The following is a 24,878-nucleotide window of genomic DNA, read 5'->3' as shown; positions in this document are numbered from 1 at the left end:
TGTGCTTTGCCTCATGTTAGGTAAGGTGCCAGAGAAATCATTAAAATAACATCTGGATCAGCATGACCACAAAATAAATTCTCTCTGAAGGCTATCATGACATTCTTGTTGACCTTTGCATATGATGAACATACATGGTATCAAGAGATAAAGAAGCTTGGATGAAAGAGCGAATTTATAGAGCACAGAAGCCAAATCAAATGCCCATGAGAGTCAGTGGGAAACTTTTCAATGTCTGCTACAACCTGGATCAAGCCCTGATTAAATATGGTTATAACTCTGCCAAATCCTGTGGTATACCTAGGTAAAGCTCCAAAGAACTTAAGAGTTCAGAGCTCAAGAGGGTCAATCTATGCTGAGAGCTTCAGGATTTAGTTCTTTACTATCCATTATGCTGTTTTAAAAAAATCACATCATTTTTATAATTCCCAATTCTGTCATGGAAATGATGGGATATTTTATTTAAATGAATGGTGGCTTCATCCCTTTTCAATTAAATCATGGCAGACACTAAGCAAGTTTATTATTGCTGATCACACTCACCACCAGAAGTATGAGTCATGGATGCCTGAACTGTTTCTTTCCATCAAGGAACTAAAGATGTCATTTGCCTACAAACATAAGCAGCTTGCATAACTCAAAGTAACTTTCCATCTTTAAAAAGTAAGCCGTTTATAAGATCAGAGAAGGATTTAAAGATCTTGTGGGAGTGCTTATTTATAGTTGGAAACCCAGATGATAATGTTTTTCCCCAGATTTTTTCTTTTTTTTACTGAATTTCTAGAGCCAGTCTGGATTCACAGAAAAATCATGTGAACATCCATAAAGGGATTTTAGTGTCGTCTGTGAAACTGAGAAATCTCACTTTAAAACTTCCTCTGGAAGCTGCATCATCCATAGAACCTGTGCTCACTGTAGTCATGAAAGATGAGAGCTGTTAACAGATGCTTCAATGGTGTTGCACCAATAACAGGGACCAGGTTTCAAAATTTGATACTTCACTACCAAATGTAGAGAAGCACTTACATAGTCTGGTTGGATCATTCATCTGCCAGGCATGGAGAAATGATAGATGAGTTACTAGGAAAGGAAACCCTTTTCCCACACATCCAATTACTACCAGGTAACAGTTCCACTGATACTTCACAGCTGACATTGTCCTTTCAAATCACCCAGCTATGCTTTCTGTCTGTTGTTTACAAACCCAAGAAAAGTAAACTTCACTATTCACTGGACGTGGGAAGTACTTTTTAAAAGCACACTTGGCTTACGCACCTTATAGGTGTGAAACGTCAGTATCACACAGCCATGTACAGAAACGCTGCTCAGTGGAGGCGTAGAACTTCACAGGGAAGAAAGTGGCATCATTCTCATGTCAAGAAATAAATGCTTTTCTTAAGTGGTAAGTCTATAAGAATGAAATTGACTATTTCAGGACTGGGAGGTGCAGTCCCTGTGGTTAGACACTTTCTCCTTATCTATCTTCCTTTTGTTATCACCTTGTTTCAAGTGATGTTGCTCAGAGAACAAATGCAGACTGATTACTTCCTTAGGACTGGGCTGCCTCTATGCCGTCCCCTCTTCTACATCCTCTGGCTAGTTCTGCAGGCTAGATGTGCCAGCAGGTATCTTACTATTGCTGCAAGTGCAAGATACCCTGGACTTACCAAGAACCAACAGCTGGGAGCTTTCAGTTACCTCCCCATGAAGATTGGCTGCCTTGCAGGAGTACAACCCCTGATCTGACAGAGAAACATTTGGAATTAGCAGCAGCCCATCATGCAAATGGTGAGCAAAGGACAGCTTGACCTTGTTCTTAAACCAAGTAACTTCTGCTTCAGGAACACCTGGAAAAACATTGACAAAACATAACACAAGTAAGGTACTATGGCTGCCACAGACAAAATTGTTAAAAGAGAACAAATAAAATGAGATTTTAACATGATTTCCAAGGAAGTGATGTTCATTTTTTGCAGTTCAGAAGTGTTTAGTCAGCTCTTTCACATTTCCTGTCTTTATCATTCTTAGACCCCTGTGAGACAGAGAAGAAAAGCTAAGACTAAATTGAAGTTTTCCCTTTTAGTGTCCCAGAATTGCACACCTGAACTCTGAACTCACCACTCTTAACTCACCACTCTTAAAAACAAACCTCTTTTGGATCAGAACAAGCTCAATCTATCCCAGTATCCTGTCTTTGGAAGAAGCCATAAGATGGTGCCTCTCCCAGCCCCACATTAGTTTCAGCTCAGGAACTTTCTGAGCCAGAAATAGTTTCTGTGTAGTTAGGAGCTCTTCATAGACTTCCTTTTATTAATTAATCCAATCTTCCATTTTCCAATTATGTAAACAATTAGAATTTACATCTTCAGAAAAGCAGTTTCACTGGTCTCACCAGGCAACTTCAGAAAACAGATTGTTACAGATTCATAATCCACTATAGGAAGAATTGCCTCCTTTTGTGTGCTTGGAAATAAGGTCTAGCTATCTTTTTTGAGTAATCTCTTGTAGGAATAGATTGTGATGTATAGCTGACAAGACCCCTGGTCTTGCAGTAGATAGCATTTTCTTCACATAGGGATTTCTAGCTTGATTTAAATGCATACTAGATCAGGTAATTTGGTGTCACTAGCTACTAAAAATTGGGTATTGAAAGTCTCAACAGATGGGACAGACGTATGGACCTATGCCTGGGAGGATACTGTGTGGGCCCATGGCTGTAACGAGTAGAATGTTACTAATCCCGGTAACTGCTGGAGTGCATGATCTCCCATTTGTGGCGCCCTCTGTATGTGGAGGCAATTAATCTCTTTTACACAGACATGCAGCTACCTTGTGTCTGCTGTACATATGCATGCATGCATACAGGAAGTTATTCTTCAGTATCTGGTACCTACCTCAATCCTTCCCTGCCTTATGTCACAGCAACATGTTCCTCTGCCCATTTCTAGCATCTTTCTGATGGAGCTTCCATGTAAAAAACCCCAAACCTACTCTATCAATTGTGTGGCCCTTGCATCAGAAATACCTCAGTCGGCTGTGCTCACTGAATACGACCACCCATTTTTCTGTATTAATAGTGACTGCCTGATTGCAGGTGTCTCACTAAGAATGTGCAGATGGAAGTGGGAAAAAGAGATTTTCTGTATTCTTCTACATCAAAGCATTGTGGCCTTTTTTCCTCCTCTCCCAGAGTAACCTGGTGACTTTGCCAAGACATCTGGAATAAGTACGTCTGAGCTTGGCAGTGAGGAAGGAGAACTGAAGCCCTGTAAGGGCAGAGGGTCTTGTCCATATTCAGAAAGTATCAGGAAGCAGCCTGTAAAAGACTGGAGGGTTTTTCTCTCTTTTGTTTAAGGGTTAACAGCACATGCTAATCTGGATTTCCATGGCATACCCAGGGAACTGATCATTCTTGTCTATGACACTGTTTTCCAAAGTCTTACTCACTTTTGTGCTGCTACAACTCATTTTTCTAAAAAGGATGAGCTGTTGGCCTGTTTCTGACCACCTGCTGGGACAGGACCACTACACAGCTCCCTATGTGGCTGTTACTCTTTGACCTATGTGGTGTGGGTGGGCTGACCATCACTTTAAACCTCACTCAAATTTCTTCCAGAGCATCCACACAGAGTCCTTAGGGTAGTTTAGAAAACCACTGGGTAGCAAACAACCCCAACCCTTGGGTTTATTCACGCCTGTTTAGTGTGTTTCCATTGTGGGGAAAGGCATTTTGAGAGGTCAGCTCTCTAGCACAAAGGAGAGAAAATGGAAACTGTACCAGTTCTGCAGTCCCTCAGATGGAAAAAAACCCACATCCCAGCACTAGCCCTCCCAATGCCTCCCTAGAGAAGGGATGATACTCCCTCTCTTGAAGCCTAAGCTACTTAGGGCACACAGATTTTCACATTATGGCTGTTGTGAACTTAGGCATGGAAATATAAAGAAATGTATCTCAGAAATAATCACAAGATTATAAAATTATAAAGCTTTCTTTAATTCCAGCCAGGGCTTATCTTCTTTTTTGGTTCTGAAGACTAAAATTGTGTAGAAGTCTCAAGTTCTTCTTGAAAATAATGGAAGAGGAATGCAAATAGTGGGAGAAAAGGAAGGGATGGGGAGTGCTGAGAAGGGTAAAGAAGAAGAGAAATATACAATAAGGATTTCATATGCCCACAGCCCTCAAGAGCAGGGACTCAAAACAAACACATGAATAAATACAGAGAGGCAGAAAAAAAAAATAAAAAAATTGCTTCTTAAAAACAGCTGCTTAGTCCAGAAAGACAGGTTCCTCTTATATACACTTCAGCAGCAGAAGTAGCAACAAGAGGTTAAAGGTAAGACTTCTTACTGTTTGAGGTATTACTGTTGAGTGTAGGAAAGGTGCACTGTACCTACAGAATGTCCAGCAGCTATACAAATACCTTTTTCTGACTGCTACTCTACAAAGCGTGTTGTTCCTTTGTCTTTAATGTGAGGTTTTCACACTAACAGGAAATTATTTGAAACTAACCTGTACAGCTGTTCCTAGGTTTTGGTTTATGGAAGATAGGCAATATATGTCAGTAAACAGCAACTTCATTTTCTTTTCTGCTTCCACCTTTAGTGACACAAACCGCAAGGCAGTCAGCAGAGGGATGAGCAAACCCATCATTGCGCAGCATTACCACAAGGGGTAGCAAGAGCATTTCAATCAGTCGGGTAATGGTGAATGACAGCGGACAGACGTCTGCGTGTGTTGCCTTACAGAAACAATCCAATCAGACAGACTGAAACTCTGACAGCTGCCATCTGGAAAGAAAATTCACCTTGCTAGGCAGCCAAGACTTTAAGTAGTAAACAGTTACCAAAGCCTATTCTTCAGCGTTCTCCTCCATCACTGTGGGTGTATCCAGCGCAAAAAGGCTACTTGGGATATGTAGCAAGCAGAACTGTATATCCCAATTAAGACAATTTTGTTAAACTAGGAGCTTTCTGGGAAAGGAAGCATAACAATACAAGTATCTAGCAGTGCTGACTTGTTTTCAGTGCCACAATATTCTTGAAACAGTGACTTGCATGCCACAATCTGGTCTAACTGATGAACAAATATGGGTCATAAAGCAAGGTAATAACTAGAAAAATATAACATCCAGCATAGATTAAATACAAAGGAAAGCAATGTTTAGGACAGTTGAAAAACCTTCAAGATGAAATATCAGAGAGAGAAGGATATACAGGGTAGGGTGTTAATACCTTTTAAGTCACTCTTCCAAATGCATTCTGACTCAACAGCAACTTAATATATGACACTATATAACATAGTCTCAATATATAGTGTCAACAATATTTAACAGTGACTATAGCTATGACACTTTGCATACAGGTGCTTCTGTTAGAAGTTTTACAGCCTGAATGATACCACTGAGAAATGTCTTCAGAACTAGATTTTAAAAACTGGTTCGCCCTTTCATGTCCAGCTGTATTTTCAACAACAGCTTTGGCCAGATTGATTAAGGCTTCTGGTATCTGAATGAGGACCTGCACAATTCAAGTGGTAAAGTTAACAGAAAGCTTCCTAGTGATACTGATGTAATCCAAATTGCTCCCATCTCCCATTTGGAAGTGAAGCTGCACACAGCAATCAAATTGCCCACACTAGAAGTGATGCTGGCTTTCTGAAGCTTGGAGAAAAACCTCCAGGTGGCAGTCACAAGCACATGTAAGACTTCCGAGTGATTTTTGCTTGGGAGTTCCTCTAGAATTAGTTTTGGAGAAGTCTGTATTGACCACAATCACTTAACCATGTTAAAAAAATATTCTTTCACTTCTACAGACAAAATGGCAACGTTATGTTAAGTGAAATAAGACTGATTTTCAAGCTTGAAGAAAACCACAGCACCATCTTTGTCGTATGACCAAAGCAGAGTTTCATCCTTGACATTATTTATATCAGGGGCCAATTGAACTCTAATACATTCAGAATGATTTTATTTTCACTTGTCCCACAGCAAACATATACAGAATTCAGCTCAGTACACAGATTTTAACAGTGCTTATGGCTTTCATAAAAAGTTAAAAAGCAATATATAATTACTCCCTAGGCACTGGTAATGTTCTCTTTCATTATCTCTTGTTTTTAAGAAACCTTCCCAAGGCTTATCAACACCTGTCAGCAGCAAGTGTATATTTCTGTCCCTTAACAGCAAAAGCAGCTTTAGAAAATGTTATAACTGATCCTTATGCTACTTATTGCTTTTATAAATATTTACTCTGCTGTCCTGCTGACTTTCAGTAAATATGTGTCCTTATATGAGCCAAGACATCGAGATCCAGTACATGCATTATCTTGTACTACAGACAATGCACCACAGTGATAGCAACATAGCTTATTATGATGAGATTAACAGGTGCCAAATTCTGATCTGGAACAACTCTCAGTTGCTGTGCTGTCCCAGGGCATCCTGAAATGACTAGAGGGAAAGTAGTAGGAAGAAAAAGACTACAGCTTTACAAAGTTGTGTGAAAAGTTTTTTCATCTAGATAGTCTGCACATAATACTGGATATGTTATTTAGCTTTTGAATTGTGTTAAATTCATTCTCACAATCCAATTTCTTTTGTAAAGATACATATGCAATAACATATTGCCAGATATGTTATTGCATTAACTATTGCATTTTAACTTACAGTGATTTGATGGCTATTTCACTGTTAATGCCTTCTGGGGAACTCTGGCAAGCCACATAGCTGTAAAATTCATCTACTCTGAAGAAGTCATTAGGATACGACACGTTTGCTGACTAAAGCAATAGTGCATGCTACTTTTCTCCTTAGAGTTGATCATTCTAAGTAGAATGGTAAAAACATATTAAAAGATTGAATAATCAAAACCCAGATGCTAAACCAAAAAGTGCTTAAAACAGAAGGAAAATGACATTTATTTTCATATTCTTCAACAGATTTTATTAATGGTATATTTTCCAGGCATAGGAGAGACTGTTGATCAAAATCACCCTGTTCCTGGATCTCTTCCCAAATGCAGTTTTTGTTTGTTTGTTTGTTTTAAATTACTGCTGTTGAATTACCAGCAGTATTTGTATGAAAATAGGATTCTAGTGCCTATAAAATATTTTGGCCCTCATTATCCACTCTATTACTGCCTATGCAACATCACAGGTTGTGATTTATAAATTAATCAAAATTTCAATAGTAAACTCTGGTGTCAGACACAGTTGACATTTTCTGCAGAAGCAGAAGATAAACACCCATGAAGACAATTATGATTTAGGCAAATTTCTCCTGAATCACCAAAGAATCCAATATACATAATGCTACTAGATATCAAAAAGCCGCCTTCTGGGAGTGAAGAGAGTGATTCTGCTGTGACAGTACTAAAATTTTCCATTGTAGATACACGTTGTCATAGTAGGTTGGCTTCATAAAATTGCTAGAGATTATTTTCCTCTCAGAAAAGGCATTGAATCTGTGCCCTGACCATACTGTGGTCCCCTGCTGTAGTCTTCTGATTCTGTAAGAGCTATGGCACCTTTGCTCAGCCGTATCCTGTTCTTTTCATTATGTCTTTATACTGATGGGAAATGGCTGTACTTCTTAAATCAGCAATCACAGTCTACATCTGTGGGGCCTCCCCATCTGCAGCTGAGAGAACCCAAAGACAGAAATCCAAAATAATTTATGTCTTTATAATACTTAGTCTCTTTCAACACTTCCAGTGCACCTGGCCATTTAGGGGCCTGGGGAAAAACAGAACAGCTTTCATCTCCTTCTTCCTTGAAAGACATTGGTCTGATTGCAAGAAAGTGTTTACTGTCTGTGTTGAGAGGGCAACAGAATTACTGAATTCACTCCCTAGTGAATTACTAGGAGAAATAATACTGTATATTTCTTTCATTAATCCCACTGAGCCTAATTAGTAAATTGGGATCCCAGCCTAGTGTTTGCACAGCTATTGTGCATGCTTTGTTAAAAAACAGATGAACAAATAAAGAAACTTGAGCCAAATACTTTTTTCACTCAAGTATTTGCATACGGGTGGGGTTGGCAGCAGTTGAAGAAGAAAACTGACAACCACTAAGTGATTACAGTGACCAGGAAGTGTAAAAGAGAAGGACATCTGTATATTTGCAGAGCAGATGCTTATTCAGTCATCTGAAGTAGCTGCTAAGGACAAGAAGCTAAAGCAAGGGTCTAAGGGACTTGATATCAGTCTAGTAGTTTACTCCATACATATCTCCAATGCAGATATTCATGTAACACTCAGCATTGCTCAGTCTGTGTTTTGTAAGCTGATTCCCCCCGCTTTTGTTCCCACTCATACGATGTACAAAAGTATAATGAATCGAAGATCTGGCCCTGGGTTTTTAGAGATTTCCCCTCTCTCTCTTTTCCCTTACCCTCCTCTCCATACAGACCATTGCCACCAACAACCATAGGACTGCAACACGCAGATTAGTCACCACTGGAAAGAGGCAAACTACCGTTACGAGATTGAGGGACATTCAGTCTCTGTCTGGAAAACAGTTTCAGGGAGAACCCTGTTTCAGCAGAATTCTCCCGAATTCCTGCACTCCCAAGGTGAAAAAAGAAAAATCAGAAGACGAGTGTACTAACATGTCCTAATTTAAAAAAAAAAATCAGAGTTTGGCAGGAAAAGAAGGAACTAACCTGAATGGACTTTGAGAACTCAATCAACATTGAAATGAGTCGGGTCCATGCTTATATATTCTCACCAAACATCCCCAACAGGTAGGAATGTGTATCAGATTCGTTGTATTCACATCGTACTGTGTATCTCTAACAAATGTCTGTTATACTGTCTCAGACCAATTTTCTTAAGCCACTACACTTTTCCTGTTGGTATTGATAAAGCGAGAACTATTTCTCTGCTAAGAATTAATGCAAGCAATGAAGTTTGCCCAAGTCCTAAGAAAAACTTTCAGTTTCACCCCGCTGCCTCTGGAGACACCAATTCAGCAAAGAACACCACAGAAATTTATAGCCAAAGGCAGCTTCATGGGAGATCAAAAAATTTCTCACCTGCAACCTGGCAGCTAATGGTAACATTTGCTCTCTGGATTGTTTTCACTGTGCTTCCAATATCAACAGTAACAGCAGGAGATTCAGTGTTGATCACAGTAGCTCTTGATGCCTTTATCAGTGGCTTTCCTGCATAAAAGAAGCACCACAGTTATCAGATCAAGCACAGTGGACTTTCATGGGACAGATGGTCTGATACACTCTGTGTGAAAGTACTTACACGGTACAGGTGGATAAGGGAAAATGCTGGAGTATGAGGACACCTTCGCTTTATAATATTATTTATAATACAGTGTCAGCAAAGTCCATGGAAAAAGGCAGAATAGCATTAAAGCCTCATGGACACACATGAGAACCATATGAATCAATAAACACTGGTATAACTGAAACTGCAGCAAGATGTTTGCTGGTACTAAAACCAAAATACCACCCTTTGCCAAAGGCCAAACACAAGAAAAAGAAGCAGGAGTGATAGCTACAGGCACATTAATAGTGCAGGAGGTTTAGAGCAACATGCAAGCTGTTTCTACAAATCCATCGTGTTTTCCTTAACCTACAGGAGAAACACTTGGATTGGGAAGACCAGACAATAACCATAAAGTTTTCTTAGAATGGCTAAAGTAAGAAGACTTGCAAACTCATCTTTCTCCAAAAATCTATAAACACATTCCACCCTCCCCCCCTGCCCTTAAATAAATGGTCAGACACAAAGAGGTTCAGATATCATCATTTGCCTGTAGAAGAGCCGTTTTAGGCTAATGTCTGCCACTGGCTTTTTTAGTGTGTTGAGCTGGAGGTGATCAAGGAAGAAAAGATGAAGGAAATAAAAATCATTTGGTTTCATTGAGCTCATAGAGAGTCCTGAAAATTTAATTCAGCTCTAACTATAAATTATTCCATATATCTATATTTCCAGGGCTTTGAAGAGATGCCTTTCATCTGGAATTACTGTCATATCAATTCAAGCTTTTTTGGTATTTTCTTTTGATGCTTTTAATGCCTAAGAATAGCAAAGTAAAATATTACATTTTACTGTTGAAATATATCCAAAATTTTTGATGCTTTGCATGAAGACCTAAAGATAAGAAAGTAAAATTCTTCAGGTATTCATCAGCCTTTTATTTTCCAAATTGTTTTCCACAATCACATAAAAAGATTAAAAATCTTTTAGCTGTCCAGCCCACAAATGAGAAGCAAACCATTGAGAAAAGTGGATGCATTTTCCACTTTTTTTCATGCGTGTGTTAAACTAATCAGAAAATTCTTCAATGAAATAAGCTTTCAGCCCCACTCCTGATCCCTCTAAAGACGGTTTCAGTTTTCCAGTTTTTTTTTTTTTTTTCCTAAGTGACAGAAAAAGTCCCTTTCCAGTTGGTTTACTAATCATTAGAGCTTCATTGCTGGCCATTGCTGCATTCCTAGATTTTCTTTATCCTCCTCTAACCTGAAATTTTCTCTGCATTTTGTGTAAAAATGTTAAGCTCATCAACATCTATTAATTCCTCTAACCATACATCTATATATTGGCAGCTGTTGGTCACTGCCTGCACATTGGAGGCTTCCAGATATTTCCACATTCTGGATCAGTGAAATGAAGAGGGCTGAAAAATCAATGAGCTTTCTAGCATTTGTAATGTGTTTCCTTTTGCTTTTGTGATAAACAGGATCCCCCTCAAAGCCCTCTCTCTTGTCACCATCCTTATCTACGTCTTCTGTTCCTTTGTCTTACTCAACATGTCCTTATTCACACTTGCTGCTCTTTCCTTCTGCTAGTCCTGATGTGGTTGTGAGCCTGCTGATAATTGCCTACCAATGAACCTTGAAGTTGGATTCCTCCACTACCTCCCATTTCCCTTGACTTTTATTTGGGTGAGTTTTCTCTAGAACTGAAATCTAAACTAACAAAAGATATTTAGTCTGCTTTAGAGCTCAACCATTACTAGAGAAATATAAATGCAGAAGTAAATTTTTTTGAACCTCTACTTGCCAGCAACTGAAACAGTGTCAGCCATGCCTGTGCCACAATGGATTGAATATGATACAGGGTTTGATCTTGCAAGGGGCTAGGTCTTCAGCTCTGCTATTTTTTAGGTTTGCCCGATGTACATCTGAGCAAGTTCTTCAATCAGTCAGTTGGACTTGAAGAGATCAACAATGGGTTTAAAATGAAGCATACAAATTCCGTGGCTTTCACTGCACTGCCCATATAGGCTGTGAATAACCAGCATAAACACTGTCTTGAGAGCATGTCAGATGCAGAAAGTGAGAAAAAGCATTCATCTCTTGTAGAAATGCGCAAATCTCAGGAACCGTCTGAGAAAGCTGGGTTTTATAGCTCAGGGTTTTCCAGAGTTCACACCCTGTGTTTTCACCAATGTATGTCTGTTGACGCACCTTGCCCACCCAGCATCAACCGCAATCTCTCCCCCTGCAGTTTCTGCCCAGGATCACGCAAGCGGCAGTGACCATACTGCAATCACAGAGAGCGAACTGTTACCTGCTAGAGTAATGGCAATAGAGACGGAGTCAGATCCCAGGGCATTAGATGCATTGCAAGCATAGAAACCCACATCAGCTTCCACAGGTGCTAGAATTTGCAAGGAGTCATCAGGCTGAAGTAGCATCCTGGAGTAAAGCAGAAAGAAAGACATAATGGTCCCTTAGTTTGTGTAAGCATGAATATATTACTTTTTTTTTTTTGTTCAGGCTTTTGGGCTATATTTAAAAATCTTTGAAGAAATTTAGTCTTACATGGAGACTATGAGCTGTGATTAGTTAAATTCAATTTTAGTCTCGTTCCCAACATATGTGTATTACAGAAAGGCTGCTGAGTACATGGGATATCTGCCCATGGATTGTGAAACCTCTTCCTCTCCTATGTCACTACCTGCATTATGTCAAAAGGGCTGCCTAGCCTTCCTGTCTCCTAGTTCTCTAAGTTATGAGTAGCAATAGCAAAAAGAAAAGCTGAACTATTGCAAGGGAAATATCACAAACCCTACAGAAGCTAGGCAGAAAGAAGTGAAGTGAGCTACAGGCTCAGTGTCAAAGCCTGAAATGGGCTCCAAATTCTTTGATTGCTTTGCAGTTTGCACAAATTCAGCAGCCTCACTGCTCCCCTAATAGTCAGTGGAGACAGAGAGGAATACTCAGCTCCTCCTTGGGCTAAACCAACTGTTTCTTTCCTCTGCCAGTAAGAGAAGCCTACTGTGATCTCCGTGTATTGCTCATGGTTAAATGGAATGTATATGGCCTTAGAAGTCTAATAAACTGCTTCGTTTCACAGTCTAGTTCTGCAGTGGTATAACTCCATCAGGTCCTGATGTATACCTGTTTAAGCAAGAATTAATTCCATGGGCTCTTGTGAATGCTTATGTACCTTTACTTCCAGTATGGTGCATTCATAATTATTTTTCCTTTCTCTTAATTTTTTAGCTGAAACTGTTGTTAAGAATGAATGATAAATCAATTTCTTTATCAGCAACTTTCAGTAGCTGTTGTATGCAAACTCTTAGTTGAAGATGTGATTGATAGTGACAAAGGTGAAAGTGGGAGAGGGATATGCCTGTAAAACACATGCAATAAAAGTCTGCTCAAAGATCCTGAAACTGATGAGTTTCTTTCCATTCCCACCCTCTCCTACCCCCAAGTGAAAACTGCTGTGTCATGGCCCAGAAAGAAGCAGATACTTGATCTTGCACAACACTGTGGGTGGTAGGTCTCATAAAACAAACCAGGTTAGGGCCACCCATCATAATCTATTATAGGAAAAAAAACCAGAGTTAAAATTTGGTTTTTTGACCTTTCTTGAGTAATAATAATAATTATTATCAGTAAAGAGCTGCCTTTTGTCAAGCAAGTTTTGCAAGTGTCTAGAAAAATGCACATTTGCTAAATAAACATTAACCATTTTAAAAAATGCATTTTTGCTTGCACAGCAAAAAAACCCAACAGAACAATGGTTGAAAGAATTCCCTCCCCACTTCTGCTTTCAAGGATTTTTTCCTTCTTACCACTTATTCATAAACAAAGCATGCTTCTATTTAACCACTGTTAATAAAGCCAGCAACTAACAAATTCCTTTATTTACAAAACCAGTCTTAGTATGCTTTACTATCTCACACATAAATCTTTTGGTTTAACACTGACTGATTCAATCTCTACATGGAATTCATTAGAGTTTCAAAATTTGTCCCAAACTGTACTAGTGTGTAACAGTTGAAGGCTGTGTGTGTTCTCCCTGCATGTGTGCAAATATAGTATGTAAGCTGATTAGTCAGTTCTACATCAAACTAATACCTACAAACCCCTAAAAAAAGATTTTATTAATTGCTTCTGTCACCTTTAGGTTGAGGAAAGACCTTGCTTAATACTGCATCTTGCAAAACCCAGGGGACCATAACTACAACACAACGCCATCTTCCTAAATTTTCAACCCAAGTTTTAATGTCCTTCTCTAGAAACAAAGCCAGTGTCCTTTTCTGTAGTTCTTTTTGATATTTGTGTGTCACAATTTGGCATAGCCACTTTTCTTGAAAGCAGAAATGTTAACTGTCTTTGTATAGAATGATTTTGGCTGGATCCCCTATTTGCTCATTGACTGCTGTTTTTGTTAGGTATTGAGTTGCTTGTCAGTGGTGAAAAAATTACCAGCTGTAGCAATTCTTTCTGTCAGCAGCCTGTCTTCAGAATCTCATTTTTGTACTTAAAATAATACAGCTTAATGTTTAATCAGCTTCATCTCAGTTGCTCCACACTGCATTGTTTCCAAGACAAAAATGTATTTTACAGAACATACATCAGTGAGTAATTCAGATGACACCCTGCAAACACTTAACTCTGTATCACCTACTGTTTTCCTTCTGCTTCATGTCCACTTATAAAATGCATTTCTGTTTCAGAAAAGTTGAATTATCCAGTAAAAATGGGTTCATAGTTATGAAAATTATGGCATTCTTGGAAGGCTTACTAAAAAATGCATAAATCCCTCAAAAATTTTTCACTTTTAAAATGGATTCCTAAAGAAGCTAATCTGGATTTTCTTTCAAAGTAAACATTTTCCATCATTACAGATGTCTCCAGACTTTGGTATAGATATGAGGCTCTGAAGTTCTGAAGCTGCACTCAGAACCCATGCTGCTATTAATCTGACACTTTAACCTTAGGAGAGAGTATGGACACTCATGTTGAATATGCACTCAGGGTGAACATGCAGACTCAAGTCAAGGATCCTTTACTGGAACCACACAGGTATGTTTAACTCCTGAAGATTTTTGTGTCATACATTTTCATTCTATTGAGCAACAAACACTTTTCTGGGGGGCCTGTGTTATATCTTTTAGTGACAATACCTAGACTATAATTAAAGAAATTAAGTAAGTTTCACAAGTGGAGCTACATAGAGGGAGTCAAATACTTTCAGGTGAGTAGAACAGCTCATGGAAGGAGGTGATAGGAATAGAGCCATTTGTTACCAAATCACTGTTCTAGACGAAGTCCACAGCCACAAAACATAATTGTGGGTGCCCTTATCTCAATATTTGTTAATACACAATACAGATAGCTATCACACAACCTAAATCTAGCAGCCTACATTCTAAAAGTCACAATGCAAAACAGATACATTGAGAATCTCATTATACTGAGTTGGGCATAAGCTAAAGGACTTCAACAAAACTCTGACATTCCTCACCAAAAGTGCCCCTCTTTGACGCTAGTACAGAAAGGCCCATCTATATATTTTTTTTATTCGCATTAAGAGAGAGGTTGGCTGGAAAACTGGTTTCTCTTCTCCATTCAGTGGCTGGCAAAGTATGAAGAAGACAAGCTGCAGACCTGAAAGACTGCTCAAGCATACCAAACACCACAGCATCCAGATGGTCTTGCAGTATACAGCAGTACACTGTGAGACTGCTGAAACCGTGGCTTCCATCTACACAACTGATTGGCAGCCAGCAAGAGCTTTCTGAGCCAAAACCAGAATACTGCTGTTAAGAACCCAGTAAAACATCTACAACCCAATTATATATGCACCATGATTTCTAAACATTAACTCCAATGTTACAGATGCTGAGTACCTCTGGAGCTCACAGTACTGCTCACTTCCTTCCCCACCCACAAACCTGGCAGAATCATAAGTGATGAACACAGAAGGAAGTTCATAAAGTGGAAACTGCCTTAACCTTTAAAGAAAAGTTGTCAATGAACAGCATTACTGACTAGCAAACAAACTATAATTCCCTGAGTCTTTCTGATAGAAATTTTAAACCACATAGTTGCTTGAAAATTCAGAAATACAACATAGCATTTAATAATATTTCAGCCAAACTAAATGGAAAGAAAATGACTGAAAGACATTGTAAAATAAAACAAAACAAAACAAATAAATAAAATAAAAATCTAAACTAAAATTTAAGAAACTGTAAGACTTTTATTGTCAGCTAAATGAATTTGCCTGTTGCTACACCATGGCTGCTTATATGGTGTGCATGTATAGTGTCCATCATTAACCACATGTGGACTTTATTTAACTTCTATTCCCTTTCAAGCATACTATAGAAATCAAAGTTATTTCAAGTAGAGGGGAAAAAAAAAAGTCCTTTAATGGCAAAATTCACTGGCAATGGGAATCTATATGTGAAACTTTTGGGGGGCCATGAAGATATTTTGACAGGAATATGGCCAAATAAAGAGATACTACAGGCCCAAGTCTTGATTAGGACTGCATGTGATTTCCACAAGAGATACATTTTTGCTTTAAGTGTGCCCCGCTGCAAAATTTACAATTTTTTGTGCTAAACCTAACATGCTTACTAGCCTTCAGACACTGAGAGACAAGAACCAGGAAATTCAGTACATTCAAAAACCCCAGTGATTTTGGAGAGATTCAGTTGCCAAAGTGAGAAAGGAGCCAATAAACCAATTGTATAACTCAGTAGAACAAGTGATTGTACCTAAGTCAAGACTTTACGGGATGACCCACAGACAAAACACTGGAAATTTTTCCCTTGACTCCATCTTTTCTCATTTCACAAGCTGACCTTATGAGTAAATTCACATACCTTAACTGAGGTCAGTATCTTGTGCAGAAACAGCTGAAAGCAGATTCCTGGACTATTTTGTTGTACCGTGTTTGTTAATAAAACTGCCTTGTAAGAGGCAGTTTATACTCTCTACCTATCCTTTCTCACAGAACAGCACCAAATTATAAAGTCTCAAGTATACATATGGGAAAAATGTTATGTTATCAACACAGTTATGCATATAACTAGCATTGAAAATAATCTCTTTTTGTGTGCTTTTGCACACAAATGAATAATGTGGAATGACAGGCAGCTAAAGTCTACCTGAAGGAAAACCAGCATAATTTCTGTGGTGTGCTGATAAAAGCATTTTGTTACTCAAGTTTACAGGGTACACCTGAGGCAAGCACATGAGTTTGAAAAAACCAGGATGCATCAACTCATATCAGAAGACTAATGCTTGGAAATTGGTGTGTTGAGATGACAGCACAGCTGCAAAGAACCGTTAAGTATGGTTCCACAATTTCCAGTCTTGATGAGAACATACGTAGGGAATGGTGATTGAAGTGTCTCCCTGAGATTTGTCTTGCGGCAATTTTTAACACAGATACACATGTGGAAGGCAGAAGGCTCACTCCCTTCATCTTCTGCTACCACAGCCATGTCAGACAGACCCTGCTGAAGCACTGTGAGGAATGCAATTCATACCCCTAATGAGGAGATACCCAGAGGATAATAGTAATAAACAATAATTTTTATATGTCAAAATCAATCTCCAGAGCAGAAATCTGCACCTTCAGATGGGAAAACACACTAAGGGTCACAGCCTCCAGACATGGAGTTGACTGCATTGGGCATTATCTACTTTAGTACTTTACAACTCTTCATTTTACTTCTTGTAAGGGTGGTGAGGCACTGGAATGGGTTGCCCAGGGAAGTTGTGAATGCTCCATCCCTGGCAGTGTTCAAGGCCAGGTTGGACAGAGCCTTGGGTGACATGGTTTAGTGTGAGGTGTCCCTGCCCACAGAAGGGGGATTGGAACTAGGTGATCTTAAGGTCCTTTCCAACCCTAACTATTCTATGATTCTATAAGTAAAGCTCTTATCTGCCAGACTGACCCAGTATCCAGACCTTGCTGAAGAGTTACAACACCCTGTTTACCACTTCATGTGTGTTAGCCCTTCTTTCAGTATGAAACCAAACTGTAGCAAAATAGGCTTTTGTGTGTGGGACTGACAGGAAAATTGAAGCGCCAAAACATCAGTTATTTTTTAAGAAGTTAAAGAATATGTTTTACCTATCATTGTATTTCACCTCCTCTCCATTCTTAGCCCAGCTGATGGTGGGCTTTGGGTTTCCTACTGCTTCGCAATGAAGCAGCACGCTCAGTGTGCCACTGGCTAGGACCACTGTCTGTCCCAGGTGGGTAACAACCTCTGAAGCAGAAAGCTGTTGTGCTGCTGAAATCTTTCGTAGGATGGCAGGCTTTTGATGAGGTCTGCGCAAACCATTTGCTGGGTTTACAGAGGTAGGAAGGAATGCTTCAGCAGATGATGTCCTCAGGGAGCTGGTAAATCCAGAAACATGTCTGTGGACAGGGTGCTCCCTCGAGGTTGAATCTGCTCCTTTCCTTGATGCTTTGATAACAGATTCCTGGTGCTCTAAGTGACTCTTGAAAACCTCATGAGCCAGCTGCACAACAAGCTGCTCAGTGTAGACATCTTTAAGCTCCTCAGGCTGTTGAGACAAATTACTTATGATATCATCCAAGCGTTTCTGTTCTGTGATCAGAGTAAATGGCAGGCTATACTCTCGGCTCTGATCCTCCTCTGAAGATGTGTTTCTCTCTGTGGACTCCTGGGATTCCCAGGACTCCAGATTTTCCCCTGGCCAGCCCCTGTATTGCATCAGCCTTGAGACAATATAATCATACCACCTGCTGGGGTCCACAAGGTGCCCTCTCTTTTCAGCTTTGCTCCCATTGAAAAGAATCCCGTTGATATGTTTCTCCTCTGTTCTCAAGGCTTCATTTAAGGTGGGTTTTCTCATAGTTTCTTCTTCCCTAATACCAGCTGGTTGCTGAGCAATGATCTTGTTGCTTCCAATTAATTTAATTACAAAATACTCCTGGACTGGCCCTGCTGTACAGGTGTATGTCCCAGTGTCTGAAGGCTTCAAACGGTTGATTTTGATATACCCATAGGGTGTAATGGTGATGTGAGCTGAGCTGATGAGTCTCTTGTCATCCTTCTCCCAAGTGATCATTGATTTCCGGAACCTCCTTGTCGGGCATCGGAGGTTTACAGAAGTTTTGGGCAGCAGGTAAGCATACCCACCCACAACAAAGTGTAGTTTCTTCTGCTTCCTTGTCTGGATGTAAACTTTCTTTATGGCCATAATGTGGGGGCTTTGCTTATGAACTGGCCTGTTGTGCCCTGAAATATCATTAATTCTATTAGTATGTGATACGATTAAACAAAACAAGCAGTTTACTTTGGTGCTGGCAGCATTCAACCTATTAGACAATAGTGGGAGAAACTGGCCACCAGCTGCTGAACATTAAGTCGGAGCAATCAAAATAACAGGAAAACAAGGTTCCTTTAGGAATGCAAAAGTAGTCCTGCCTAGGGTACATGCAGAAACCAGAGAGCAAGAGTCAAAATCTTTTTGGGAGGGAGAATACTTCTGTGGAAATGTTCTTGTTATTAAAGTATTTAAATGAATACTCTTACTGAATAAATGCATTGCAAAGACATGTGTGCTGTGATTTACCATCTGAACCCTCAAAGGCAACATGGTCTTGCAGCACACAGCAGTCAGGAGGTGAAAGTGCTGCTTCCCCAAGGAATGATGTTGAATAGAACAAAATTGTCTGGATTAGGCTTAAAAATATATTAAATAATATTAAAATAATTTAAATAATGTTAAGTATGAATTTAAATAATAAATATATAATATAGCAATATATTATATAAATATATCAAATAATAAATTAATTTAAATAATATTAATATTAAAATAATTTAAATAATAGTTCAGTATGTCCTTCCAGTTTCCAGATCTGTATGACAGAGATCTTTGTTGTGAAGCACTAAATAAAGCAGCATAGATATATTACTTGTAAATACCATGCAATATTTTTTCATAGCTTTGCTTCTGAATGTCAGATCTTCTTTTCTCCTTAACATATCCAAAATTTATCAGTTTCAGAGTTCATAGCCAGCTTTAAGCTGAAGCTAGGCTGACTTTCAAACTATTGCACATCTAGTTGGCTCGTGAGCCAGGGAAAGGCATACAGGGAAACTACTGCTCTTGTGAAGGGCAACAAAAAATGCATGAAATAGCAACATAAAATACATCTAACTTAGGCTGCACGGTTCATTAGAAATCTCATAGAGGGTTCCAAGTGACATAATGAAATACATTCTTAAATATCTTCAACAACATCCCTTATCAAACATTTTCTTTTCAGCTGTTCTAACAGAGTTTATTTGCAATTGCCCTCGGGCTGCTCTGCTGTATGTCTGAGCCTCTACATTCCAGTTGTGAAATTTAGACCTAGATTTGGGTCAGAATTTTGAGCCAGTTCTTCCAGAAATTAGTAGCTCCCTCCCAGGATATTGGCTCAGACCTAGCTCCAACAGTAAAATGTAAAGCTCTCATCCACTGTCTTGCCTTATCACTAAAGCATACTTGTTCACAGACAAAAACTTAGCAGCAGCAGCCACTCTTCAAGACCAAGTAACACTAGTGTGAGTTTTTGAAACTGGTGACAGCATGGATTTCTTAGTGATGGACATCCAAGCCCCCTTTCCCCAGACATTCCTAAGCATCTTTTCCACTTACTTGTACAGGTGCCTAGAGCACAGGGCCTGATCAAGGATGAAAATGGCAAAGGTGGGCACAATGAGGAATTGATGATGACAAAATGCCCGGTTTTCAGCATCTTTCTGCAAATAGCATTTCGACTTTGGGTGCCCTCTCCACAGCTCACTGAACACTAGGCACAGAATAAGAAACATTAGGAACACGGTGTATTAAAAGTAAAAGGTGCTCCTGTCACACACACCTCCTCACCTCCCATATCCACACTGTATACTCATACCATGGAATAGATCTGTTACAGCTTTCAAAATGTTGGAGTGGAATGAGGCAGAGCAGCACCCAGACATTCAGTTACAAACGGTGTAGGCAGAGTGGGGAGACAAAATATCAGGTATTTTCTGTCTTCCGAGACTTTGAATCTTCCCATGCTCCGTTTAGTACATTTTCCTCTAAGATGGTGCCCCTTGTATCAATGGTACTGTGCTACAGTACAAAGCTTGTCTTTGCATTTTGTTTCTGTTATGCCTGCATGTGCTGGCTAGAAGATCTCCTGCTCATAGCCAAGAGCAGACCACATTGAGTTGCACTTCACAGCTATATCCTATTCTGCTAAAATCTGGCCTAAACTTAGTATTTGAGCTTTACTGTTGCAGATATATTAGAATTATAGAATCACAGAATCACAGAATCAACTAGCTTGGAAGAGACCTTTAAGATAATCAAGTCCAACCATTACTTCAGGACTGCCAAGTCCATCACTAAACCATGTCATTAAGCACCTTGCCTACATGTTTTTTGAACACTTCCGGGGACGGTGTTTCCACCACTTCCCTGGGCAGCCTGTGCCAATACCTCATCACCCTCTCGGTGAAGGAATTTTTCCTAATATCCTGTCGAAACCGCCCTTGGTGCAGCTTGAGGTTGTTTCCTCTTGTTCTATCACTTGTTTCTTGGGAAAAGAGATGAGCCACTTTCTAGCTCATCCTCCTTTCAGCTAGTTGTAGAGAGCGATAAGGTACCCCACCACCCCGAGCCTCCTCTCCACACTAAACAACCCCAGTTCCCTCAGCTGTTCCTTGTAATACTTGCTCTCCAGGCCCTCCACCAGGTTCATTGCCCTTCTCTGAACCTGCTCCAGCACCTCAGTGTCTCTCTTGTAGTGAGAAACCCAGAACTGAACACAGGATTCAAGGTGCAGCCTGCTGGCCACACTATTTCTGATACAGGTCAAGATGTCATTGGCCTTGTTGGCTGCCTGGGCACAAGCTGGCTCATGTTCGGCTCTGTATATAAGCACCTCCAGGTCCTTTTCCACTGGGCAGCTTTCCAGCCACTCTTCCCCAAGCCTGGAGTGTTGCATGGGGTTGCTGTGGCCCAAATGCACGACCTGGCACTTTGCCTTGTTGAGGCTCATACCACTGGCAACAGCCCATCGATCCAGCCTGTCCAGATCTCTCTGCAGAGCCTTCCTACCCTTCAGCAGATCACCAGCAGCCAAATTGTTGTCATCTGCAAAATTCCTGAGGGTGCAGGAAAATTCCTGAATCAAATAATTGATAAAGAAATAATAAATAGATGAGTTGGGATTGAGAGCACCCTCGGCAAGTTTGCTGATGACACCAAGCTGTGTGGTTCAGTTGATACGCTAGAGGGAAGGAATGCCATCTAGAGGGACCTTGACATGTTTGTGAGGTGGGCTGATGCCAACCTCATGAAGTTTAACCATGCCAACTGCAAGGTCCTACACCTGGGTCGGAGCAATACCAGGCACAGCTACAGGTTGGGCAGAGAAGAGACTCAGAGCAACCCTGCAGAGAAGGACTTGGGTGTGTTGGTCGATGAGAAAATGAACATGAGCCAGCTTCAGTGTGCGCTCGCAGCCCAGAAAGCCAACTGTATCCTGCGCTGCATCAAAAGGAGTGTGACCAGCAGGTAGAAGGAGGTGATCCTGCCCCTCTACTCTGCTCTTGTGAGACCTCACTTGGAGTATTGTGTGCAGTTCTGGTGTCCTCAACATAAGGTCATGGAACTGTTGGAACAAGTCCAGAGGAGGGCCACAAGGATAATCAAGGGACTGGAGCACCTCCTGTATGAAGATAGGCTGATAAAGTTGGGGCTGTTCAGCCTGGAGAAGAGAAGGCTGCATGGAGACCTCATAGGGTCAAGAGGGCCTATAGGGATGCTGGGGAGGGACTCTTCATTAGGGATTGTAGTGATATGACAAGGGGTAACGGGTTAAAACTTAAACAAGGGAAGTTTAGCTTGGATATAAGGAGGAAATTCTTTCGTGTTAGGGTGGTGAGGCACTGGAATGGGTTGCCCAGGGAAGTTGTGAATGCTCCATCCCTGGCGGTGTTCAAGACCAGGTTGGACAGAGCCTTGAGTGACATGGTTTAGTGTGAGGTGTCCCTGCCCACGGCAGGGGGTTTGCAACTAGATGATCTTAAGGTCCTTTCTAACCCCAACTATTCTATGATTCTACGATTCTATGAGTGTTTCAGATGCCAGTGAGTTACCTCAGGCTGGTAGTTACCACACATCATACAGAAAGGAGTATTAATTACTATTAACCTGTGGTGCAGAATGCATTGATGGGCATTGTTCAGTGGAATTCAGCATGCCTATTTCTTTTTATATTTATGTATACAGCATCGTATATGCTGTATATGTATATAAATCATAATTATATAATAATAATAGCATCATATGTATATAACGCATACAGCATTGCACTGGGACCCAGACAGCAGCCGGTAAAGGTCATGGAAAGTGGGATGAGTGCTGTAAAGCTGGAAGCACAAATATACACATGCACTTCTGTAGATGCAGGAGGTATAGACAACAGGAATTGGAGATGAAGTGAGGTGGAGAAAACACATTAAAGGTAAGAACATAAATCACATTGCAACTGCTTATGAAGGAGGACAGCTTGGGAACAGAATTACCATCTTCACTGCCAGAATGTCTATGTTTCTCCTGGCAGCAGACTTCATGGGAATATCTACTTATTTGAGTAAAATATCAAAATAGATCAACACAGAGTGCAGGTGGGACAGCTCTGTTAGGTAACTGTTGTTTCACAATTAAATCAATTTCCACCTCCTTACATGAAAGAGAACTAGGAGAGATGGCAGAGATTGCAAGATGAGGAATGATTTTCATGTTTACTGTCATTTAAATGTCAAATTATATTTTCAGTTACACTGTTATAATCTTTTTTTTTCTTAAGCCAGTTGGGGCCAGAAAGGGAGCCTGGGAAAGTGCAAGAGAATTCAGTACATTGTGTTACTTCTGCCAACCCTAAATTGAAGGAAGGAAGTAGCTAGCTAACATTGCAAGAGCAGTGTCCTAGAATGAAGGAAGCTTGGAGTCTGTAATGATGTGACTATAGCAGACTGCAGGAATCCCTTCCTTCTCTTCTCTGCATCACAGGGGAAGGCTCCAAGAGGAAAAAGCTATTGACAACAGAACAGCCAGCCTTTGGGAAGAAAAAGCATTTAGCCTGGGGGAGTAAAGATTACTATTCATTGATGCCTTGGATGAACATAAGCATAGTCATGGACAGAGGCAGGGATTTATTGTTTTGAGCATGGATTGTGTTTATGCCAGAAGGGTGGTCTTAATGGTTTGGCTGGATTGCTAAAGCACATCTGCGGATGCAATCTCCAAACAATAACATTGAGCTAGTGATCACATCCCCTACCAGGATGATAGGGACAGATTACAGGGCAAAATTGGGAATAACACACCTTGTGCAGTCTAAGGTCATTTGACTCCTCCATCCCAAATGATTGAGGAGCTTAATCACCAAGAGCAGAACAATACTCATGCATAAAAATAGCATACCTGTGTCCAGTCAGAGAGAAACCACTCACTGGGACAATCCTCATTTTTGCAGACTTGCTGGGTAACTGGCCTTGGTGTGGAGCAGAAGGTTTCTGGCAGTTCTAGCAAGCTTCCATCCGCCAGATGCTGCTTACAAAGTGTATCTCGCTTCTGGACACCATTGCCACATGTCTGTGAACACTGTGGGACATCAAAGTCAGCCACACATCACTCTCGCACAATGGCAACTTGCAGCAAATATTACTTGTGAAGTTGGGTAGAAATCAACACTCAACTTTAGCCATGTAGAAAATATATATATATAAAATAATTCAGAGATGTCAAAGCAGACTTCTTTTATAAATGTCAAAAATATTTTAGACAGTAGAAGCAGTGTATTTTGCTAATATCTAGAAAAATTGCTTCAGTATTTCTGAAGTGTTCTGTTTTCAGATGTTTGTACAAAAGACATGGAAACAATAGGTGAGAACGGCAGTTACAGACATGGAAACATTGTCCTTTCCTGTAACCACCAACTGAAAAATGAGACACTTGCACATCATGTGGAAGATCTACATCCTAATATGTCTGTCTGAGTTTTGACTGTGCTACTGACAGTGCTGAAGAGAGTGGAAAAGTCATCTCCAGCAGCAGATGATTCAAGACCTGCATTTCTGAGATTTGATTAAGAATATTAGATAACTACTTCTAAAATAGTTAGCCTGAACTACATATTCAAATTTAGCTTTTCAAAAAAGGTGTGTACTGGCAAGAAAACAAATGGATATTTGAGAGTGTGATAAATAAAAATTTTCCCACTTTATCACTTTGCCTTTTCTTCTTTTTGTAATTTTCTTGTTTCTTGTTTCTGACCTGCATGAGGTCTGTTGCTGGTGCAGCTCAAAACTTAACTGTCAAGCCCAGAATTCCTGTCCTTGAACACTTCTTTCACTATGGCATTTCTCTGATTTTTAATTCATACAGAAGCTGTATGTCAGCTGCAATTTGCTATTAATCTCAGTAACTGGTTTATAAGATTAATATAATAAACCACTAGATATCCAGGCACTTCTTTCATACTTATGGCTGACATGACAGCAGTGTGTACTCTTTCCAGAAGGTAAGGAGGAAGGTTTATTTGCACCAAAGTGAACTGGAATTATTAATATC

At 40.1% G+C, this 24,878-nt stretch overlaps 1 protein-coding gene across 1 annotated transcript in view; it reads right to left on the bottom strand.

Moving 5' to 3' along the window:
- The window catches only part of ADAMTSL1 (ADAMTS like 1), a 166,632-nt gene that overhangs the window by 21,472 nt on the left and 120,282 nt on the right, over nt 1–24,878 (bottom strand). The window contains exons 17-22 of the mRNA XM_057406301.1: nt 23,730–23,909; nt 19,905–20,058; nt 17,356–18,493; nt 11,533–11,660; nt 9,036–9,164; nt 1,668–1,847 (exon numbers count right to left, since the gene is read on the bottom strand). Coding sequence (XP_057262284.1) covers nt 1,668–1,847; nt 9,036–9,164; nt 11,533–11,660; nt 17,356–18,493; nt 19,905–20,058; nt 23,730–23,909 — 1,909 coding nt within the window. The remainder of the gene's footprint in view (nt 1–1,667; nt 1,848–9,035; nt 9,165–11,532; nt 11,661–17,355; nt 18,494–19,904; nt 20,059–23,729; nt 23,910–24,878) is intronic.

This window comes from Pezoporus wallicus, unplaced genomic scaffold, assembly GCF_028554395.1.
Source record: "Pezoporus wallicus isolate ANWC-B61680 ecotype Strahan unplaced genomic scaffold, APGP_CSIRO_Pwel_v1 contig_2132, whole genome shotgun sequence".
Lineage (NCBI taxonomy): Eukaryota > Metazoa > Chordata > Aves > Psittaciformes > Psittacidae > Pezoporus > Pezoporus wallicus.
This window is presented reverse-complemented; position numbering and strand designations above follow the sequence as displayed.